Source organism: Mesitornis unicolor, unplaced genomic scaffold, assembly GCF_000695765.1.
Source record: "Mesitornis unicolor isolate BGI_N332 unplaced genomic scaffold, ASM69576v1 scaffold20985, whole genome shotgun sequence".
Lineage (NCBI taxonomy): Eukaryota > Metazoa > Chordata > Aves > Mesitornithiformes > Mesitornithidae > Mesitornis > Mesitornis unicolor.
Window position 1 is genome coordinate 11,118 of NW_010185068.1, and position 23,875 is coordinate 34,992.

The 23,875-nt window shown below is 40.2% G+C and overlaps 1 protein-coding gene across 1 annotated transcript in view; it reads right to left on the reverse strand.

The window, feature by feature from the left end:
* Positions 1-23,096, reverse strand: part of LOC104540821 (clathrin heavy chain 1-like) — a 28,010-nt gene extending 4,914 nt beyond the window's left edge. Inside the window, 29 exon segments of the mRNA XM_010184718.1 lie at positions 1-78; positions 835-1,005; positions 1,578-1,688; positions 2,033-2,164; positions 3,002-3,151; positions 3,233-3,400; positions 3,741-3,848; positions 4,249-4,413; positions 4,510-4,667; positions 5,163-5,355; positions 5,897-6,080; positions 6,451-6,596; positions 7,014-7,136; positions 9,207-9,441; positions 10,067-10,209; positions 10,523-10,648; positions 11,393-11,556; positions 11,922-12,102; positions 12,501-12,665; positions 12,869-13,006; positions 13,776-13,898; positions 14,505-14,657; positions 14,777-14,977; positions 15,317-15,514; positions 15,780-15,953; positions 17,308-17,421; positions 18,228-18,389; positions 18,654-18,922; positions 22,895-23,096. The exon segment at positions 1-78 is cut by the window's left edge and continues 24 nt beyond it. Of these exon segments, the coding sequence (XP_010183020.1) occupies positions 1-78; positions 835-1,005; positions 1,578-1,688; positions 2,033-2,164; positions 3,002-3,151; positions 3,233-3,400; positions 3,741-3,848; positions 4,249-4,413; positions 4,510-4,667; positions 5,163-5,355; positions 5,897-6,080; positions 6,451-6,596; positions 7,014-7,136; positions 9,207-9,441; positions 10,067-10,209; positions 10,523-10,648; positions 11,393-11,556; positions 11,922-12,102; positions 12,501-12,665; positions 12,869-13,006; positions 13,776-13,898; positions 14,505-14,657; positions 14,777-14,977; positions 15,317-15,514; positions 15,780-15,953; positions 17,308-17,421; positions 18,228-18,389; positions 18,654-18,922; positions 22,895-23,051 (4,590 nt within the window). The 5' untranslated portion in view covers positions 23,052-23,096.
* Positions 23,097-23,875: the final 779 nt, after the last annotated feature.

Here is a 23,875-nt window from a genome sequence, read left to right on the forward strand (position 1 = left end):
GCCTTCTTCCAGGAACCACTGAAGCAGCTTCTCAGCTAGTTCTGCATCTTTGGACTCTGCAGCATACTGCATAGCATCCTACAGAAAAGAACAGTTAAGCTTGACCACCGCTAGTCAGCATCTTGCTCTACACCTCACATGCATGTTGTTGCTAGCTAGATAAGACACATATTCGGCATATCATGACAACAGTCTTTAACAACACAGGCATGTTCTACATGAGCCAAGCTACAGTACACCATATAATCAGTTAAGTCCTCTTATTTTGATGCAACCCAGACACTTGTATTAACATTATCCAACAGGCTTTAAGTACTTGAAGTGGCCTGATGAAATTCTGGTTAATTCTGTAGCAGAGAACATTAAAAAAAAATCTTTCCAGTATCCTACCTATATCACTATTAGATATTAAGGAATATCCAGAGCAGAAGAGATTATTGCATCAAGTGCTATGCAGCAAGACAAGTCTATTTGCCAGCTCTCCTACAGAGTAGTCAAAAACTACTGTGAACTCAGTACAGGCTTGAAGACTATACCACTGTAATCATGTTTCATCTGTATCCTTACAAGTACGTAAGTCTTCAGTTCTATGGAAGATGTTCGATACTGATTCAGAACTGTACAGATGCCATTGATTGATACAGACAGATCTCCATGCATTTGAAATTGCAAACATTTCTGCCTAGGAGTCTTTCCTTAGACTTCCAGTGAAGGGTTAAGACTAATTAGAGCTCCAGATTTGAAATTAATGAAGCCTATTCCACATCCAGGAGATCTGTGCTTCATAGCCCAGACTTATTTGGACAGTCAAGGAGAAAGGCTGTATTAACTCACCTTATACAGACGGTCTTTCTTGCATAGCTCCACACTCTGTTTCCACCGGTTGTTGCCCTTATACAAGTATGCTGCAATACGCCTAAATTCAATTAGTTCATGCTTTTCCAGACGCTGAGCCAACGTTATGTTATCGAAGTTGTCATACGCATCAATGGAAGCTCTCAAACCCTGTTTGAGAGAGAATTGTTACACATACTGCCAGATGCCAGTAGGTAAGAACTACAGTAAATAAGTATCTAAGCACAACACACCAGTGTTTAGGTTCTGGCCACTGGATGTTGATGATAAGACTACAGCCTCTTTACCCTGAATGTTACATGCATCTCTCCAAAACAAGATTCTTAAAGCAAGATGCTGACTTGGTCATACTAACTTCACTTGACAGAACAAAAAAGCTAATTACCTTTAGAAGACAAAGCATGACTTCCAAATAGCAGCCAGTTGGGCCAGAAGCAAATCTGTTTACAGAAGTGTTGTCCAGTAGACTACACCCTGATATCGACCTTTGCAAAAATCTGTTGTTCTGAGAAATAAATGTGGCATCTGCTTTACTTGCAAATCAGTGTCCCACAACTCCTGACCACAAAGGGTATGATTCCACTCCTACCACCACTGCATTGCAGAAGTTCTTCTACTCATGGCAATTACTGTCAGCTGGGGAACAACCAAACTATGGCCCCTTTTTGCTGGAGAAAGAGGAGCAATGCCTCAAGCCTAGCAACCTATTCTGTGGGGCTCACCTGGTAATCTTCCTCCTCTGTTAAAAGGTTGTTCAGAGCTTCATTAACTCCTTTGTTGTTGTGGTTCTGGACTGAACGCAGATAAGGCTTTACTAGAAGTAGCTGATTAACCTGGAATGAAGATGTTTCAAATACAATATTAAGTATGTACATTCTGACACTTCATATTCCTGAAACAGGTTCCCACTTGTTATCACAAGAGTTTGTACTTACTGTCAGGACCCTTCAGACAAAGCATCTGGTATTGCCGGAAGTGAAATAAAACAGCCTCCTAGGCTGGTTATGCTAACTCTTCCAGTGTTTCCCTTATCAAGCCAGGATTGAGCTGCTTCTCCATCCTTTATACAAGAGGCAAAGCCACCTGACAGACATCAGCCCTTTTTTCCAGCCAGAGACTGGAGTGTCTTAACTCGAGCAAGACTATTTCTTGTTTATCTACTATCTCCTAAACTCACCTTTGAGAAAAAATTGACTGTCCTGGTATGATCTAGTCGTGGAGATAATACAAGCAGGAGATCATTGATCAGCAGAGGTTTGTAGTCTAAGTAGAACTGCAAGGCTTTGTAGTACAGCTCCACATTGGCCACCTGTATGGTTAGACACTAGTTAGTACTTCAGACACAAGACTAAAAGCTGCTTAGTTTTGATCACTTAACTCAGCACAAGGTTTTTTTGACTCCTCAATGAAAGCTTAGGTTTCCTCCTAGAGGCCAGAAGTATTACACTTACAAGCAGAAATCTTGCTCAGTCTTACAGCTGCTTCTTGTGCCACCTGCTTCCAGATAGTGAAGTCACAAGCTATCAGGTATAGTACAAACCAATTCAAACTCATACACAGTTAAGAGATCCTGGCACGGGCAGCCCACTAGAGTTAATGTGACCCTCTGTTGAACTCCAAGAGCCAGTAAAGGCTGTAGTCTTAACCAGTCTAAGTTGTTGCCTTGAAACCCATAAGACCAATAAGAATGCATTAAATCTCAAATCTTGTCTGAACTATTAATCAACTCATTGTTGTCTGCTGCATTCAGGGGACTGCCCATCCCAATTCTCACACTGAAACAACTAGAAACATTTGCAGAGATCTTTCAAGAACTGTTGCAGCCTCAGACTAAGACAGTAGTCAGCTCAAAGGTATTAAGGAAGTTACACCTCTTGCATGTGACCTATGATCCTGAGCAGACAAAGAATTTGGTGCTAGCTGCTGCTACGCAATAGAATGTGCTATACAGGCAAAAAACCAACAGGTATAAGATTAGATTAGATTAATTATTGTGCTAAACTGATTGGAAGTTGTTTCAAGTACAGCAGGAAAACTGAGTAGCAGCTTAAGCAGACTCATTTTCTAAACAGAGGCAAAAATGCACAACAGAAAGGCTGTTCTAAAGAAACTTCCAGTACTTTGATTCAGTTAACTAGTGACTTACCTTGGCAATTATGTCTTTAAACTGCCCTTCTTTCCAGGCATCAGTGGGATGGTTCATCATAGTAATTATTGCATTGTCATACTCCTCATACTTGTCATAGAGGAATACGAGTTCTGCCCAGAGATGAGCCTGCTCTGCAGCTCTGAGCACCTGATATAACAAAAAAAAAATCAGTTTGATTCATTGACAGCTTCCCACTTTCACTTGCACTGTAGCTACCTTACTGCATACCTTTGGAATATTAACTCGAGACCAGAAGAGCTCCAAATGCTCCCTCATTTTCTGGGGCTTGAATTTGGAGTACAAGATGGCAAGCTCAGTAAACATTCCCATGTGAGCACGCTCCAGGCCCAAAGCAGCTTCCAAAAGGGCAATCAGTTCTTCAAAGTAGCCACGATCCTGGATGTTAGGAAAATAATGATACATTGCAAATTCATGACCAACTGGCGCATAAAGCTTTTTACTTCAATTTAACATGCTTTTCTTGTCTCTTCAAGTGAGAGTGCTTAGATTTGTAAGATATGATTCCAATGAGGCAGAGTTGTAAAAGAAGGGAGAATAAAAACCATCACCCTTCCATTTACTACAGAAAAAGATGCATGCAGCTACTAGGAAATGGAGATGGAAGAATGAATTTAAAGATGAGCCTCGCAGGACATCAGGTTTTATCTGTGACCACTTTACTAGCAGATACAGGTATGCTGTGTAAAGTTTTCTAGGATATTAACAGTGATCTAACCTGATAGTAACTGATCAGCTCTTCAAGTTCATCAGCATGGATGACTATGTGCAAGCCACAGATCTGTGCCAAGCGGAATTCTTTTCCATCCACACAGGCGAAGCATACCTGAAATGAATTAGAAAGTAGTCAGTTAACAGGAGAGTACTGCAGTGCTTACTTAAAGCACTTATATTAAAGGGAATGAGCAAACCTCTACCAAATTTGAGGCTTGAGATGTACAGTTCCAAATAGGTATTTCCATAATGCTTACTCTAGAACTAAAATCTCTGCCATTCATTTTAGTTTTGAAATTAAGCTTTATCATCTCAGGCAAGACAACAGCTTATAGAGCTACAAACATACTCTGTGGCCAGAAACAGTTAGCAAGCCACAGAGCTAATTGTAGATGATTATGAATTACCTCTTTAATTCCCACGATACTGACAGACCAAATGAGTCAAATTATGCTCAGAAGCAACAGTAGAGCATGATCTGTACACTATTAAAAACCAGAAGTTTAAGGTACCTCCTTCCAAGTCCTTGTGCTGTTGGCTTTACGGCCACTGTCCACTGCTGCTTGATACTCTCCAAGGTGCACCAAGGTAGATGCCAGGCGAGCAAAGTTAGATACGTTGTTATAGAGTAGTTTTGCTGCTTCATACATCCCTTCTTCATAACAGCGATCACCAACCTGGATTAGGAGTCCAAGGTAAGCAAGGGTAACAGCAAGAATCAAGAGCCATGTAAGCAGTGACTCATACATAAGGTGCTGTGGATCAAGACATACCTGTTGTATATGGGCATTATTAGGGCCACTGATAAACTCCTCCAGTTCTGATAGACGATTAGTTTTTGCCAAAGCAAAAATAAGTTCTGTTTCTACATAAGACTCTCTAGCCTTCTTCCTGGCCATCTGTAAGAACTTGACTAAGTCCTCCCAATTATCTTGAAAAGAAAACAGATATTTAAGATCCTCCATTTAGTCATTCTATATTGTTCACCTTAAGAACAGTGTTCACAAATAGTCTCAAGGATCTCCTTCACCATGATGCTAATCACCATGATGCTAAAACCATTTGCATCCGAGTTAAGGAATTGCCAGCTAAATAAGTCACCTACACATAAGGTTGAACTTCTTACAACTATTCTACAATCCAGCTGGCAAGCATTTTTGTCACTACAGCTAAATCAATACACTATACTTGGCTGATTTTTAGATAACAGTCCAAGTTATCTCAACAGGAAGGTCTATCTTTGGTGTAGCAACACAGGCAAGCTTGTTCGCAGGAATCTCACTAAACACTGACTCATCCATTCTATGTACTGACTGCCGCCATCTCCTCTGTAACAGAATTCATACGTTTCAAGAAGCCCTGCTGCTCCATGTGGATGCAATAACCCAGCTCATATCCAAACAACCTTGAGGATGCTTTGCCTTACCATTTCTATTAGCTGCTTGAACCACTTCCATGTAGGCAGATGGATCATCTGCCTTTATATAGGAGTCAATGGCTTCTTTCACCAAGTCCTTCTGGAGCTGCGCTCTGGCTAGCTGGCTCCATACCGCTGGTTCATTACATCTCTCTGCAAATTCATAAGCACGATCTAAGTTGCCAATGTGCTCAATCAGCACCTGTTTGAAATCGAAGTTGCAAGTTAAACAAAAGCTTTCTAACATTGTCCTTTCTAACAGAACTCTTCCTTCAAGTGCATATGTTGTTCTGTGTAAGCAATATGAAGCTAACTGCTTTTAGAACAGCCTTTTCTGTTCAGTGAAGCAGAGGCAGTGACAATAAGACTTGTTGCTATTATTTCTCCTCTGCATTACAAAAAAGTCAGTAACGCCTAGTAGCATTTGCTTCTCCCACACCTTTTGAGTTTGAGGCAGCCACTCTGAATCAAATGGAGTGCAGACACCCTAAGTGTATAGTGCAACACCCCAACAATTCTGATGCTTTGAGCAAATCAGTCTCTGAAGTCATTACTTTGACTTTGTTTTGATATTCTCTGCACATAATCCCACTTCTCCCTGCAACTTGGTATCATATAGAAACTGTACTTTTAAGTCTCAGTGATTTAAGTGACAATCACTCCTTGTGAGTCAATATAACAGTACAGTTCCCATCCTCCCTAATACAAGCATTCTATACCTTCATGCAGGAACCATACCTCACCTGAATTGCTGAAGTATTAACATCAAATTTTCTGAATATAGCAAAGGCTTCTTCATATAGCTCATTACTGATGGCGATGTTTGCAATATCTGGGGCATCATAGTTATCCAGCCGATTGATGTATTCCATCACACGAGTGCGGTCAGCCTTAATGGCCGTCAGGATCAGCAGATTCTGAAGATTCCTTTGATTAACAGAATGCAGAGGCTATAGGCATGGCAACATCTACTTAAGTAGCATATATTGCACATGCACAAAAATACACACCAGCAGCAACTTTTCATCCCCAAACTGATAAGCACTGACATTTGCCTTCAGAAATAAATTGCTTACCAGATCAGTGTTCTCTTTTCAACACATCACTGCAAACTGCATAGCGTGAACTAGCTCTGTTCTTAAAGCACAGAGCACTTTAAATTCTGCTTTTTCACCTGGTTATACACATTTAAGAGTACTTAGGTCCTGCAACCAAGAGGCCCACAAATAACTTGAGTCACTTAACCTAAACAAAGGCACTGAATAAGCTACACTTGTAGACAAAGCTCTCCTCTTACCTGTGTTCACTGAATACAGAATTATCCAAGACAATTTTTTCCAGTAACTCAATTAATTCATTAGGCAGGTCAGCAGTCATGAAAGCTTTCACAGTTACAGAAACTTCCTCTGGATCCTGAGTCTCTGATAAAGCTGTTTGGACAACCTGGATTTGAAGGCAGGAAACTTAATGTGTTTTCCCCAAATGAGATATTTGCCAATCTATTCCAGTGAAATACAAATTAAGGCTTTAGAACTTTAAGAGTATTTTGTCATAGACAGCAAGGAAGAGCTATTTCTATATTGCATATAGCTATTAAAATCATATCTTGAGTCTGTAGAGGGAGCAAATTCACTGGAGAAAGGTCACTCCACAGGACAGAAGTAATATCTTACCGGTAACTATATTTTCTGACCATGAAGGTCTGAGGTAATACCTGCCACTCAAACTCCTAAAATTTTCTATATGGTTGAGATAGAGCCTCAAGGGATCTTGCAGGGGAAGACAGCTACTGAGATGCTCCATAATGTTTGAGACATCCTGAGGTCTCCTCATACTGAAAGTTTAGCCTTTGTGCTGTACCTGGTCAATAAGCTGCCGCCTGAATGGGTTGTTTTCTTCTAGAACATTTGCCCAGAGCTCCGGGTCCTTCCTGCGCACCAGATAGCGAGCCTCACTCTTAAACAGAGAGTTCTCATTGCAGACCTGAAGGAGAAGTTACAAATGTATTACTGTTAAGGGTTCATACCACAAGACATGTTTAGCTAACTATTTATCAGACAGTCTAGAAGACTGACTAGAACTAATTGTTGACCAATGCTAAATGCCACAGACAAGTTCTTACCCAACCTCTCATCTGGAAGGCTCATGGAGAAGGTCTCCAGCAGAATTTCTATAGCTTCTCTTGGTTTTGCTCGACACAAATACTGTGACAGTGGCTTCACTGTCTATTTGCTTCTATTTGCTTCTGTTTGAAGTGAAGACCTGCAGAAGCCTGAAGAACTTAAGTTTTAAATCTAGAAAGGGAGCTACTTGCCTGGGCAGTGTTAAGTAGTGAACTGAGGAATGGGGTTGGTGTTTAAGCTAGAAATGATTACATATTTGGTGTCATTAGCTTTACACTAGAAGTATTCAGAGTAGCAAGTGGCTTGGATTCCTCTATTAAATTGTTAAGGATACAAAATAAACGTGGTATCTCCTACAAAAAGTGCAGCAAGGAAGAGTTATGATCTTATTATTAGTACCCACCAGCTTCACCTTCCAACTAGAAGAGTAGAAACCTGAAGTGCCTATTCTGTCTTCTGCCAACATGCTATGTTTTGTTAGTATCCAAACTAGCTCTTGGAATCTCAAGTACTTTGCTGTAAGCAAATTAGGAGTAGCACAATTTTGCTTTACATTGCTGTACATCTATTAGTTTCAGGAGTTGAGTCCTCTTCTAGGAGGAAAGAACATCTCAAGAACAGTTCTTACAGAAGGATTGTTCCTCCATAACCAGAAACACCTGCTCAGAACACCAGTTCTAGGAGGAAACTGCTACTGACAGGCTTTTATGGTTAACCAGAACATTAAGGCATTATCCTAGCAAAGTTTCATCCTAGTAAAGTTTCTGAGCAAAACAACAACTCAGAGCCACCTTCATATACTGAAATAGAAAAGCCAAATGTATCCAGCTTTTTTTTTCCACTCCCCTGTCCATCTATGGAGGAGATATTACTCCAAATATAGCTGTTTCAGGCTGAAAAGTGTTAAGGCTTTATCCTAGCAAAGTATCCTAGCAAAACAACTCAGAGCCACGTTCATATAATGAAATAGAAAAGCCAAGTATATCCAGCTTTTTTTTCCCACCCCCCTGTCCATCTATGGAGGAGATACTACTCCAAATATAGCTGTTTCAGGCTGAAAAGTCATCTCCTTTCAGCAACAAGCCTAGATTATACCACCATGCTAACACTCAAAGGGTAAGCCTTGCCAGGGAACTGTGTTTACTTCCTTTTTAAACAGGGCAAAACAAGCTGATCATTCTTATCTCTACACAGCTGACATCCCTTGCATATACTAGTGTGGAAGTGCAGGTAGGAGGAGTTTTCTTTCTCAGCAGCCACAAGCACTACAATCTGGCATTAAGCTCCTGTGTTCAGTCTGAGACAGGGACATGTTTGGAGAACCCTGCGAATTTCACTTGACCTTGACTTCCAAAGGAGGTTCTAAAGAATCAACACGCTCAAGATAGTAGAGGAATGCTATCTGAGCAAGTCCTTGCAGTTTGACTGTCAACATTTGTTTTTCTCATTTCTAGTTAAGTACTGGAGCAACTTTAAGGGCAAGCCACAATAAGGGAAAATTACAACCCCACTTCTAGTTTCAGGGAAGCTTTTCCTCCTACTGTAGGGACAGACTAAATGACAGCCTGTTCCTTCTGCTGATCAAGTGCTCAAGGCTCAAAAAAATCAAATTAAATGTTTAAGTTGGCATATTCATTAGCTAGGCCCAATAGCCCAATAAATAATTTAATTTTGAGCAGCATCTGTGAATGAAAGCTATAAATGGTACTTTAAAGTTGCAGAGATAAAGGATTTTAATTTGGACATAACGTAAGAGTTCTTCTTATCAGCATAAAAATTACTGTCTCTATATAGAAGAATCCTGCCTACCTCAATTTCTGAGTGAGACTGCAAGACAGGATTCTGCAAGTGTTAGATAAATAGCCAGCTAGGCTTCCACTTCAAGCAGCAAGTAGTTCTTAAACATGCTTATACATGCAGTTTTGCTAACCTTTATGAGTTCCAGATCACATTGCCCCCTTTCATAAGCAACGCAGGCCAGATGAGGATCCCTCTTTTCACAGTATTTGCCAACTACACGGCTGTCATAGTAAGGATTCTCACGAAGGAACCGTTCTGGATTATTATTACTGTCAATGTAGATTTTGGCCAAGGCATTATGAGTTGCAGGTTCTTCACAGCCTTCATGAATCCTTGATTCAAGCCACGGCAACAGCAACTTAAGCCTTTGTAGAAAGAAACATTTTAGGTTCATAAGTCAGACTGAGGTTTGCTTGACAGCTATCCATTAATACCCGGCCTCCCCTTCAAGCAAGTCTGCTGGTCAGTCTTTAAACCAGACATAGACCAGCCAGTTGTTTCTAATGAGTCTTAAATGAGTAAAGGTCAGATCTGTAGTTCAACATCAGGGAAGGTTGCAGATGCCACTAGTTTTGCAGTCTTTCAATTCCAGTTCTATTAGCTGGCTTTTCACACTTAAAGCCATTTGTTTATTTTACAGGTAACTGCAAATTACACTAAATACTCATTACACAAGCTACTGTATGCCTACAGTGAGAGCTGCCATGACAGTTTTATCCAGATTTACTTCAAAGGCACATCTCCCATGATTAGCTGTACAAGAACTTAAGTGTTCAAAAGCCATGTTTTTCATCATGCAGTGCCATCAGGCATTCCTATACAGCCCAAATAATCAAGAGACAGGCTAGCAAATCTAAGCTGCTTTTCTATAGAGACACATAAAACAATATTGGTATTGTATCATTCAACAAAACTGCATACAATTCGATTTGAGTCTATACCAGGGGCAGGAAAGCCCAACACTGGTGTCTAGAGATGCATTTTCATTACCGATTTCTTTTTTCGACTTCAGCCACCAGCTCATCTGTTGAGAACTGGCCTCTAACCACCATGATCAAGTTCTTAATGACATCTTCAGAACAATCCACATCAAGAAGCCCTCCAACCACTGCTGGTATACGGCTAGGATTCACCTAGAATAAGCCACCATCATTAAGATCAGTTATAAGCTCTACCAATAACCCACCACGAGTCTTCCACATGGGGAAATTCTAGTTAATTTAAAATACACTGCTCTAAAGCATAGTTTAAGTCACTCACACATTTATATATACATTCCAGGAAAAACTACACTTAAAGGTTTGTAATAGACCAAGGATTATTGAAGAGCCTCTGTACTACAGGTGTGAGTGTAAGAGACATCCCAGATTCTGCTGTAGTCTACTGAAAGGTCAAGTTCCTTCTAAGGAAGGAAAGAGCAAGAGCTTAAAACTGAATTCTCCTTACCTTTTGTACATAGATCTCTATATACTTCTGCAAGTTATTGCGATATAAGTAGAGCACCAGGTCATGAACAAAGTCAAATCGATCACAGACAATGATCAGAGGAAGCTGGTCTGTAAGCTTTGCCTCCTATATGTGTCAAAAGGAAAAAAAAAGGTAAGCAACCACCATTTGTCGAAGCATTTTCAAAGCAAGAAAGCCTGAGTCCCCTTAACACCAGAAGTGATAATACATTCAAATTTAAAACTGCTGAGCAGACAATTCACTTCAAAAGCAAGTTATCCACTATGAATATCATGTGGTCCATCTATCAGTTGATATTTTAGTTTCTTGAAGTGCCACATTAGGCCTACACCTCTAGCTTCAAAGTTACTATAAATTCACATATCAACTCAGAAGACATTTGCTGGGCCACAAACCTAATGCAAAAGGAAGTGGCATTCAAATCACAGTTCACCAGCCACAAAGCATGCAAAGTGCTGCAGTACAGGTTGACTCCCGTTTTAATAAGCTTTGTCTAGCCAATATCCTTGATAAAGCTCCTGCTCTATACTTAAAGCATAGTCTTGCCTTCTGCCAACCTCAATTCACCTATTGCCAGGTGACAACATATTCATGAGTTAGGTGTGAGTTACATTATAGAAGCTAGTTTTAAAGGAATGGTGAATTTGGGCTTGTTTTCCCAGAGACAGCCCAGAAGGGCCTATTATATGCCTGGAATAGGATCAGACTTCTATTCCAGCTACACGGCAGACTACTCACAGCCATGTCAGCTAAACCTTGAGTCAATATTTTGCTCCATTAGAATGCTGTAGATCTTCTGCTAAGCAAAATATACAGAGGGGTGCTCAGTCCATTGGACAGAATATTTACCTTCAGAAAGTTCTTCACCCGTTCTGGGTTATAGCAGTTACTTTCACGGCAGATTCTTTCAACTTCTTTTATCTGACCAGTCTTGCAAGCTGCCTGGATGTACTTGAAGTGAACATCTGGATCCTGGCTGAAGTTTACAATGGAACCCAAGAAATAGAACAGTCCTACAAGGAGATGTTTTTAACACAGGTAGAAGTATAAGTGAAGCAAGTGCAGACTGTTACACACTTCAGCTTGTGACTTAGTTCAACACTACTAAGAGTGGCTTTCATTCAACTGCAGGAAAAAATCAGAAAGATTTTCTCCCTTCTTTCAGGTTTCATCTTTCTTTCTGATCCTTACTTAAAAGGGTTAAGAAACTACTGAAAACAAAGCTATCGCTGGAACTCACTGTGATGAGCTCACTTTGATAAATGCATCCTAAGGTCCAGTCATGAGACAAGCCACTCTCCCATAAAAGCTACAATCCTTACTATTAGCACCAATCAAGCAGCACTGCCAAGGAAACTATTTCCTTCTAATACCGTACCTTCATAGCTTTTGAAAGATTCAAAAAGCTCCACAAGAGACTGGGTACCAAGCTGCTCATGGTATTTAGAGGCAACTTGCACACAGAGCTGTAGGTTTTGCCTAATGTTGGCTGACAGCATGGCACGCAAACACTCCACAGAGTCTTCAACTGAGAGAGAGCCAAAGAAGTTCACAAGCCACTGCAAAGACAAATAAGTTTTAGTCCATAACTTTAGAAGTCAGTCAAATCCTGCACAAGTGTGGCAACTAGCCAGAGATTCTACTGCAGCTACTAGAGAGAAGCCTTCTGTGCACTAAGACCAAGGACTTAAAGAAGTGTACTTGCCATCTTTACAACTACAACAAAAACACACTTTGGAAGTAAGATCTGAAATGCCCAATTGAGGGCAGATTTAAGCTATCAAAAGTACAGATTACAGTTCAATCATTAACTGAACAAGTGTTCTGGAATCACAGCTACATGTACTTCAGTACCTACAAACCATCTTATAGCTGCTGCAGGCATTTTAGCAGCTACAGAAGTGCTGAAGAGCAGTCACTTAGGCTTTCACTTGCTTACTCTGTACAACAGACTTACCTCAGGATTCAAGAGGTGAGTATGAACAACAGCACGTTTAATATCATAGAGATCTGTGTAGTGTTCCAAAGCTCGCTGGAGCAAGCCTGCCTTTTCACACAACTGGGCAATATGAGCACGATCATAGTGTGTAAACATTTGGTTTCCAAGAATGGCATCTGCAACCTGAGAGATTACATTTCATAGTCAGACTGTCAGAGAATCACAGCAGTTTAGCTTCAAAGTTGTAGAAAAGTCACAACAGTGACTCATTAGTAGTCTTTAATGATCGTAAACTAGTTATAAATATCAGTATCAGACATATCCTTGTGCAAGCCTACTACAGTCCCTCCTTCACTTTTTGTAGGAACTAGATTAAGAAGTCCTACCTGCGGGGCATGAATCAAGTTCATTTCCAGGAGACGAGTCTGAAGGTGGCCTTCTGCAGGGCGGTTATTCTTCAGGGCATCCAACAGAAAGGATGTGCACTGCTGAATAAGACTGTTCTCCATGAACACATCCACAATCTGTTGAAATTGGTCAAGTTAGAGAAGAGGCTCTATACAGACAGATTTATCTGTCTATCCTAATGGTGTGGGTAGAAGGCTAGAAAGGCAGCTCATCACAGCAGCTAGCATGCTGTATTCCCTTTGTTTTCACAGGATTACTACCATGGTGATAGAGAGACACGTTACATGTTTTTTCTTTTTCTGTAGAATGTAAGAAGCACATTACTTTAAAGCTATTACACCAAATTTTACTGTCCACTCTATTCAGTGTTAACATAGCATGCAAATCCCATCCCTTCTCTCCTGTTAGGATAGTTGCTACAAGAAAAGCTAGGATTTTTTCTAAGTAGCTTCAGTTAGTTAAATAATGCAAATTGCTGCCTTATTTCTCTGTCCATTTAACCAGAAGGTGTCACTGCCAGACAGCACTCAAGTTTATTTGTTCATCTTCCTGTAAATTCTCTGCATGGGAAGAGTTAATTAATGTATGCTCCATTAAAGTCAACAGTAGGAGCTTTATAAATGGACAGCAACACTCATTACTGCTTAGACTAAGACTGTGGCAGATTCACCATCAATATTACAGCAAAAAGCCAGAAAGCTTTTCCAAGAACTTGAAAGCACACTTGCCTCAAGACTTAACAGTAACCAAACTTGACCAGAATAGTTTAGTCACATTGCTAACCAAGCCAACTAGAGACCTGAACTGACCTTACCAGTCCTCAAAACGGTACTATGCTATTACCTCTGTCTAGAACGAGACCAGTACTGTTGTTGTAGACATCACCTGGTTAATGTTAGCCAGTGGCTCCTCATCCTGTACCAGCATCTGAGAGAACTGCAGGCCTTGGTCTGGACTGACTCTCATCACACTTCTCAGTAAGAAGATCCAGTCTGGGGTATAACCAACCTAGAGATTTCAAAAACAGTCATGCACGTCTGGGAAGCCTTATACATCTTTTAAGGTTTCAGATTCTTTAGCACATGCACTATGAGCTGCTGAGGTTGCCATGCTCATCCTTCACCTCTCAGGAATTATCAGACAAAAACATTGCTTGTCTGTTGACGTAGAAATTCAGTATCCACCTACTTAGTAACTGAGCATGCACCAGGGCACTTTTCTTGTTAGGTAAGAAAACTGCTAGAAACAAATGTTTCAACAATTTTAAGGCACTATCTTTTAAGTAAGGTCCTAAACTTACAAGTTGGAATTAGGCAAATAATTTCACAATCTGTTAAAAAATAATTATATATTTAGGAAGAATCTTATCTTTATTCTCTAGAATGAGCTTGAGCCAGTCCATTAATTTGATAGTTCATAAAATTCTGGATGTTCTGAATTTTTTTTGCAGACTGCTCAGAGCTTAATCATATGCTATGAAGAAAACACTGTTTCTCAGACTTACCTACTTATCAGTTTTAAGTGACAGAAATCAAACTTCTCATGGAAGATAACTTGAGAATGTACACATTAAACATAAGATAGAGTCTAGCAGTTTGAGATAAACAACTTTACCTTTTTAGCATACAGCACTATTTTCTGGAATTGACCAGTTTCAGCAAAGCACTGAATCACTTTGTTTGGCACATTAGCACGAAGATAGACACTGAGTGCAAGGGTTGGGTCAGCTGTCTTCACCAAGTCTCCTAGCTCCTCTGAGCACTCCAGCTGAAGTCAGAAGTAGTATTTCGTCAAGCAGAAGAATTCATAGATGCAGTATCAAAAGCATTGTTCACACTCAATTGTTACAAGGCACAGAATCAAGCTAATGTCACGATCAAGCCTACCTTGTCTTCCTTCAGCCACTTCTCCAGAAGCTGTTTGCGGCCCTGCTGTAGGACAGGGCGACAGAGCTCCAGAGACTCAAACTTGTTCAGTTGTCCCTGGTCAAGCAATATTCCAAAGTACTGGAGCAGGGGAGATGCCTGTCCAGGCTGAGCTGGTACACTCTGGAACTTCCTGATTGTATCACTGGTACGTAGAATTCCCTGAAGCAGCACAAGATACAGAGATGCAATGCTTAATTAGTGAAGGCTAAATAGTATTAGTGAAAACAAAAGTGTTAAGCTATACACTGAAGCATATACTTTTAAGCCCTCAGGGTGGAAGTCTTTATCGAATCAGTAACATTGTAGCAAGAAGTCACTGGCCACAGCAAGTCCACTCTACAACTCGAAAAGCATAGCAGTTGCTCCTTTATGAGATACAGGAGAAAATATTAGTCAGAACAAGCAACCCAACTGCAGAGAACCAGGACTAGTATTGCAGCCCTTTCATTTTTGAAAGGCAACTCCAAGACTTCCAAGGTTTACTTTGAAGTTAGTTACCTTTGGTGCAGATGCAGCTACTTTAGCAGCATCTGCGTAGCTTCCTTGAGCAAATAGCGTGTTGAACTTTCTGGCAAATAATTCCTCTGCCCCAGCTAGATTACTACGTATGGCCATGCGCAGTCCCAAGTCAGGATTCTGGAGAACACTCGTAGCATAGTTCACTATGTTGTCTTCCTCAACACATACAGAAAGTACCTGGAAGGGACAAAAGGCATGACTGAAGAGTACTGTCCATTCCACGACTACTATGAAATATAGCAATGAAATAGCTACACAGCCCATCAGTGAAGTAGATGATTAAAAACCACAAGTTCTTCCCCAAGCAGTTCTGTACTAGTATTAAAAACTGACTGAACAAATAGTTACTTGCTCCCTTCCATGACTTTTGTTGCATCAAGTCACTCTGTTACATTCTATCTGAGCTTTAGAAGGCTCAAAACCAGCATGCTGCATTTATTACCTGTCCTTTTTTGTTCACGCCAATAATGCCTGAGGTAGGTTCATGAGGAGCTGTGACAAAGATAGTATCAGCACTAATACGGTTCATGTAGATGCACACTCCAGACTCCAAGTCATACATATGAATGTATCCGTACTTTGTGATCAGGTAGATAACACCATGCTTGATTCCAATCTGACAAAAGATGAGTTTTTATTAGTTAAGACCAAGACTGTAACAGTTAAGATAGCTGCCTTTAGCCTAGTCACAAGACAATACTGCAGTGACATGCCTTTGTACTGACACTAAGAACAAATATAGCTTTGGGCTTCTTCCTTACAGACTCAAAGCAATCAACAGCTTTGCTGGCCACTCAGAGCCATAGCTCCACTGAACAGAGAGGCTGAAGGAAAATTAAGTTTCATCTGCAGCAAAGGACATACTCCTTCTCCTAATGAACCAGGCTGAGGGAAGAAGCTTGCACATGATTAGCATTCTAGTCCAGATATGTCAGTGCAAATTCCTGTACAAAAACATTAATGAGAATTCCACTCTTCTAGCAAGGCCTACCCAAAGCATCAGCAGAACCTAAACCATGCTCAGCTACTGAGTACTCCAGTTTAGCTGTCAAGTTACTTAAACTGGGGAGGCTTTCAAGTCAAGATGGTCTTCAGACAAAGGAGTACTTTTATTACTTTGGACTAAGTCTTCAGAAGTTTTGTTATTTAATCTTCAAGCTGAAGTACAGAGCTGCATGAATCCTGCCATGTAGACGGCTTTCTTTGTTTACTTCTGTTTATTTGGGTATCTCTTGGCACCTTTATGAAGCTGCTGTTAGGAGCTGGTCAGGAGTTGCATGTTCTGAGATAGTTTGCTTTTAATACAGTTTCTAGTCCTGCAGACTTGCTAAGTGAAGTGTGGTCTGTCAAGGCAACCAGCTATGTTACTTCCTAAATTAATGTCCCAAATTGCCTTTTCTGTGCTGCCAATACAGGAGGTACACCACTACAGGACTCCTTGCTCCATGTCTCTTACCATGACATCTATTGTAGATGTAATGCCACTGTCATGTGACACTGCAGCAAGCACCAGAACATCCTTATCTAGAACTCAGAACATTAGTAGGAAGTTCAATAGCCCAAGCAATGCTAGAGACATTCTATCAGAAGACACTATTGAGAGTTTTTTGGGGGTTTGGCTGGGGTTTTTTTTTGTGGTTGCTGGAGGTTTTTGGTGAGGCGGTTTGTTGGGGCTTTTTTGCTTGGTTTTAAGATTGTTGGTGGTGGTTTGTTGTTTGTTTGCTTGTTTGGGGTCCCCCCCTTCTTTTTTAAATACAACCCCAAGTTGACCTCTCCGGACAAATACTGGAACAACATATGTGGTTGAGTTACTGTTTTAATCTCCAGGCTACCTCCCACAGATCTATTAACACCTCTCCCAGAACTAGGAGAAATGACAGCAAAGTACTAGTTGGAAAGCATTCTTTGTGACAGAGATAGCAGCTACTGGCCAGGCTATAAAGTTGATTTCTCTGGGGTCAAACGCTTACCTGCATTGCCACAGGGAAGTCTGTTTGTGCCTCAGGTGGGAAAAACACATCAACAGCTTTCTTAACAAATGGCTGATTTCCAGTAGCTGGCTGACCTACTTCAATTATGTGTAGCTAGGAAGGAAAGAGGGCATGTCACAAGACTGCCTGCAAGCACAGCCACATGAAAGAAGTTTCCCTCTTCACATATGCTACTGAAGTCATCTGCCACACTTGACTGATGGGTATTCTTCCTAGTCCTGAACCAATACAGTCTGGGAAGCTGTGCTCCAGATATTTATCAGAGGTACAAGTTTTCCAGAACATGATAAAGTAAAACAGAAAACACTATCAATAAAAGCCTCAAACATACTTTCTATGAAAGCAGACTATATTTCTATTTAAGACAACTTCAAGATGTTTTGAGTAAGACTTGTAAATTCATCAACAGTTAATGCAGGACAAGATTAGTAAGCTCAAGACATTTTAGTGTTACCTCAGCTCTCTACAGACTGCTCAGCAATTGTAGCATACTCAACTGGCTACTGAATTTCACTATCAGTTTGATGCAAACAACCTACCTTCAGCGCTAAAGCTTATCTAGTGTCTTTCTGTACTGGATTCAAGATGTAAAAGGCTGCTCGATGACTTAACTTCATACACACAAAGCACCACATGGGCATAAACAGACACTTTAACATCCTGAGCTCCGTTCTCATTGTATCTACATTTTTTCTTGTGTCCAAGTCCCACCCAAACAATTCAGACTTTTTGCAGTTTCTATCCCATTGAAATAAAGCATTTAGATGCTGACCAAATATGATGAGCACAAAGTTCCTAAGCTGTTCTTCAGTCAGCTTACACTCAACTGTGTGATCACTGAAGTTTTATTAGTGCCAAGTTCTGCTACAGCAGAACAGTAACACAGTTACAGACTTTACCTTGCCCCCTGCAGGACTCCTCACAGCAAAACAGAAGAGGGTAGAAGGTTTGGCATTTCCCTCTATTTTGAATTCTGCAAAAGCTGCTGCATGGCCCTCTATAGGTTGGGAGACTTTTCTATCCACTGAGTACAGCTGCATTGCACCAACCACACGATTTTGCTAGAAAAAAAAGAAAGGTCAGCTCTTAGAGATAAGATTTCAAATGTTTACAGCAAGACCTTTGGGACAGTAAACTAAGCAGCAGCAAATGCCTCTCATCCCCTCCTCCAGTTCTTTAATTGCTTTAAAGGTCAGGTTATTGCTACACAAAAGGTATTTTTGATCCATAGAAACTAAAGTTAAGAAACCATAGCAGCTATTAAGTGAAGTGGGGCCAGGGCTCTCCTAAAAGTTTTCATAGCATGCTATTTCCAGGTAACTTACCTGTGCTGAAATTCCTATCAGCAACAGCCATTTTTGGTGTTCATCTGTTCTGTAATTGATGATTTGGCAGCCCGCAAGACTAGCATGCCTGTCAAACATCTTCTGGGGTTGTGATTCTCCCTCCATGCTCCAGTGGTAGACTGCTGTCTCTGTCACCAAGGCAACTGTATTCACAGATATCCATTTCCAGAAGATCACTTCCTCTGCCATCGTGTGGGCTTTCATTTTACTTTTCATTTCAATGTTAAAGATTTGAAGTGTTTTCCCAGCTAGTATGACAAAACCCAAGAAACATCACAGATGATTACCACAATGGCCAACCTGTAGTTCACCTATTTACAAGCACCCAGTTTAACCCAGTGATGTGATAGACAGGGTTAATGTCTTGTCACATTTGACTCTCCTTTGATACTTGACTCTGGTAAAAGTCCCCTCTCCATCCCTAATCTCTACTATCCCTGAAGAAAAAAAAAATGTCTGTTTCTTATGGACAGTTACATGGACATTCCAGCCAACAACTGACAAGCATAGACATTTTTACTACCTATAAAACTGTAGTTAAAAGATAGTGTAAGCCACAAAGCCTGTGTAAACTCTGATTTAGGTAGCAGCACTGGTATACCAAGTTACAGCTGTCTAGTAGATGCCATTCACTGCAATTAATAGAAAGAATAGCTCAAATTTATGTCAATTTAGTAGCTGCTGTAGATGATCTGGACTGAGTCCAACAGGACAAGACTAGTAACAGTTCTTGAGATAGTCAAAAGCCACAGCTTCCACTCTATTTTTCTGTTGAATGACCTGTGCATTTAATGGTGAGATGGATGGGCTCTGTACAACAGTAATACAAGTGCCTAGTGAATATGACAGTCAAAAAGTCAGAAAGATTACAGAAAAGTTTGGAGCTTTGGATTCCATTAAGGTTACTGCTTCATGACTTGCATAATTATACTGCAGGTTTAAGCTTGACTTTAGTATTACTTTTAACTACTAGAAGCTGCTAGTAAGGGTAGACTATTAAAACTAATTTAAATTGAATCAACCTATAAAGAATAAAGGACTATTCCTTTCAGGAAGTCAAAGTGATGTTTTATTTCACTGAAGATGAGACAACTCAGCTCTAGGAATATTGTTTTCTGTTCACAAGACACCCACTCAGACTGCTAGAGTATTGGCTTGTAATGCCATTATTTCTATCCACATTTCAGAAGTGTTTTCACTGCTAGTAACACTTCTGACTGTCAAACTGGTAGATGTTCCCTCTACTGGGAAGTCTTGATAGATGAAGCCTGCTGCCCACTAAAGAATCATTTAAGAAATACTAACCCCAAGTTAATATGCATCTCAGATTGCTCTGTAACATTTTAGCAATTATTTCTATAGTAAATTGATCACACTAGTTTAATGCAGTGCTAAGAGACAGCACAAGACTTCAGATATACCACATGCAGCATTTATACTCCCTGGATTAACTGCATAAAGAGCTGTTAACCTGATTATTATTTGCTAGCTCTCCTGGGAGCAAAAGCAGTCTGTTTCTGACCACCTTGCTCTACACATGCAGTTACTGTATTATACAAATGCAATGAGCCCAGGCCTAACACCAGCTGTAAACTGATAGTTGGAAACTATTTCTTAAATGTGGCAATACAAATTCAAATTTAAGAATTGTAAACTGTAATTAAGCTACAAAAAAAATACATTACTTGGATTAAGAGAGCAGAACCTGCTATAAAGTCACAGCGAGGGCAAGTGTGGGTTTGAGTCTTATGTCTACTTGAATGCTTTCTTAGGCCAAGATCTGAGACAATGCTAGACTGTTATGTGAGTTTCTGCCCAAGCTACCAAACTGATCAGACTACTTAATCTATTCTCTATAGGTGTAGTCAAGTAAGCAGATCCATTTTTTGAACACTGGCACAAGAATTTACATTTCAGTTCACTGGAGCATGAAGTCTCTCCATTCCACAAAGAATGGAAGCACCCAAGTGCTACATTCTCCACTTACACCAACAGGGGAGTACTCTCAGTACAGAGCAAAGCAAGAGAATCATGAACACAAGGACAAAGCATAAATCTTGGTACAGCAGGAGAATGCCACATGCAATCCAGAAATGAAATTGTGCATACTGTATTTCAGTTTAAATCAAGAACCATTTCATTTCTTTTTCTGAGGGTGGGTTTGTATGTTTATTGCTCAATAATCCTCAGATTATGAGCAACTCCAGGTTATGGCACATTGAGTCACAATATGCAACAGTTTTGACTACTGAAGTCTCAATCAATCAGCAGGGAAAGTCTGGAGTGATAGACTGACTTAAATCATGTCTTTAGTGCAGTTCACTGTAGTTCTGCTGGTTATTATGGGTAACAACATACTGGTTAGTTAGCCCTATTCATCCTTTTCTCCCCAACCCTTTGGTCATTAGATTATACATAGAATAAGAGATCATTAAGTTTGCAATACCTGACAACACAACTTTGCATGTCAATGTGACATTCACTCAACCTTATCTGTTCAGAGGACAAGCTCATTCACTCTGCATGGACAGAATGATACTCCTGAGCAAAGTCCTAACACTGGCAAGAATAAAGCTATACTCTTCAAAGCTGATGAAAATCCATTTAGTTAGTAGGTTAGTTTTAAAACCAGATGAAGCTCCTAGAACTAGTGTAGAAAAGGCACCTTCCTTGCCAATATGGTTTTTGTTTAAAGGGGTCCAAGATTAAGGACAGTGAACCCTTACCACATCGGAAGTTATTTTTTCTTTGTTACCTTTATCCACACCCTAGGTAAGGCAGTCCTTTGAAAGATGTATAAGCATCTTAGCTGAACCACAGATTCAGCTGAAGTCAAACATTAACACATTAGCTTTCTCCTAATGTCAGCATAAGCCTGAGATCAAAGACTAGTGTAGAGAAGGCACATTCCTTGCCAATATGGTTTGTTTAAAGGGGTCCAAGATTAAGGACAGTGAACCCTTACCACATCGGAAGTTATTTTTTCTTTGTTACCTTTATCCACACCCTAGGTAAGGCAGTCCTTTGAAAGATGTATAAGCATCTTAGCTGAACCACAGATTCAGCTGAAGTCAAACATTAACACATTAGCTTTCTCCTAATGTCAGCATAAGCCTGAGATCAAAGACAAGAAGTTACAGGTTTTGTGCCAGTTATGAGGACAGTTATTTCTTGGACCCCTAAGTAATTCCACCATGGCTTTTTTTTTCTCCCCACAATAAAACACATTTAGGCAGAAATGAATAGCACACAGGACATGCTAACAGAAGTCTCTCATAAAAGTATTGCAACTTGGTTTTTGTCTATCAACTGTACTTCCAGAATACAGACACACACAAACATTAAGAGCATGCTCTGCTCCTTCACTTGGTACAGTCAATAGTCAAAGCAGCCAAATGGTTAGCAACAATCCAATTGTCACTGTAATACCAGTTGAGGATTAAGATTCCCCACCTGGCTATGAAGTGAACTGTCAAATGGCTACCTTAAAGTTCAGTACTTTTTATGAGATTAGACCATTCCGTACTACCAAACATGAAATGTCACGACAAAGTTGACTCACCATCTGTTTAGATAAGATGCAGGAAGAAAAGTACATAGTCAGTAACAGTTATTGAGATCAAATACCAGAAGTCGGTCATTTAAGACCAGAGCTAGATATGTACTAAGAATTATTTATTTGAGCTCAGAGTGCTACTCAAACCCAGTTTCAACATCACAGGTACTGATAAGTAGAGGTCTTCTATCTGCAAGATCTCACAACTGCCAAACTTAACACATTTGTACATCCAGTCTTTAACAGTAACTGCTCATTCTTACTACAGTTTGTTGTTATCTAGTAAGCTTTTCAGAGCTACAAGAAAGGGCCAGGACAGAGCAGAGCAGCAGTGGTCTTACACCCCTATTCATCTCTACAAGCATCCATTACGTTTACAACACCTGTTTAAAGGTAAAGTATACCATATGTTGACCTCATCCTCAGTAAGAATAGGATGCTGCAGTGCCAATCCCAAGCATCTCACACCTACTTGGAGGCAAGTCATCCAGAGATGACTGAAAAATCCACTGCCAGAAATACAGCATGCAAGTTCAAGCAAGAATTCTTATCCTAATACACGTTCTTCCTAGAATGATTACACAAATCTTAAACTTAAGAGCATACATAAGCAGTAACACAGCTAAACAGTGGTTTCATACTGCAATAATAAAGGGTTACTCACCTTTTAGCGCAATTACTTTAGAGGCTGGATTCATGATGGCACTTTCAGCAGAAATTGGACGTCTGATGGGCGTTGTTGGATCACTCATGTCAATTATCACTACTTGTGCCTGCTCTCCCACTTTCTCCCTGATGCAGATGAACTTGTCCGATTCCATTGTTAGGGTACTGAATCCAATGTTTGCTGGGTTAATGCCCAAATTTTGGAGCTAAAAAAGAGGGAAGAGAGTGTTTTGTTATCCTTCTCGTGTTGAAGGTAAGAAGTTTTAACTTAAGCACTTATTGCTTAATCTGGTTCTGGTAATGTGATAGGCTGTATACTATCAGTAGCATCACTATCCCAGATTTAGAAATGACAGTTAATTTTATACTAAAAACTTAAGTGGCAGAACTACAACACACAGCATCAGTGAGTCTTATGGAAAGAGTCAACTACCCTTATGCAACCCACTCCTAGCAACGTTATGGAATGAAGTCTACATACCTGGTCTCTGCCTGCCTATTTTACAAGTGGACTTGTTCATCTTGCTTCTCAGAATCTGGTTCTTACCAGTAGAAGTTAGGAATCGCCTTAAAATAATCAGTTATTCCAACTCTCCTTTGCCAAGGTTTCATGCCATTTGGTTTAACAACAAAGGCAGAGATTTCAATGCAGGCCCCTCCAGCCTTATGTCCAATCTTCAAAACATAACTTGTGCTCAATCATATGACAGTAGGGTACAAACTAGTTATTCTTAATGTAACTTAAAGTCATTCTTTGCCACTGCATGAACTGCCCCAGGAGATGGCTATTTCTCATTTTCATCCTGTTTTGTTATCTTTGTTTCCATTCACTTCCAATTTCAGGTTAACAGAAAGAGGTGGCAGAGAATGAGAATCACTGTTTCAATTGGTTTGCACTAAATCAGATTTACCTAACACAGCACACCCCAGCTTGGTATGTATGCAAGCTGCATTTTATATAACAGCAACTGTGACAAGC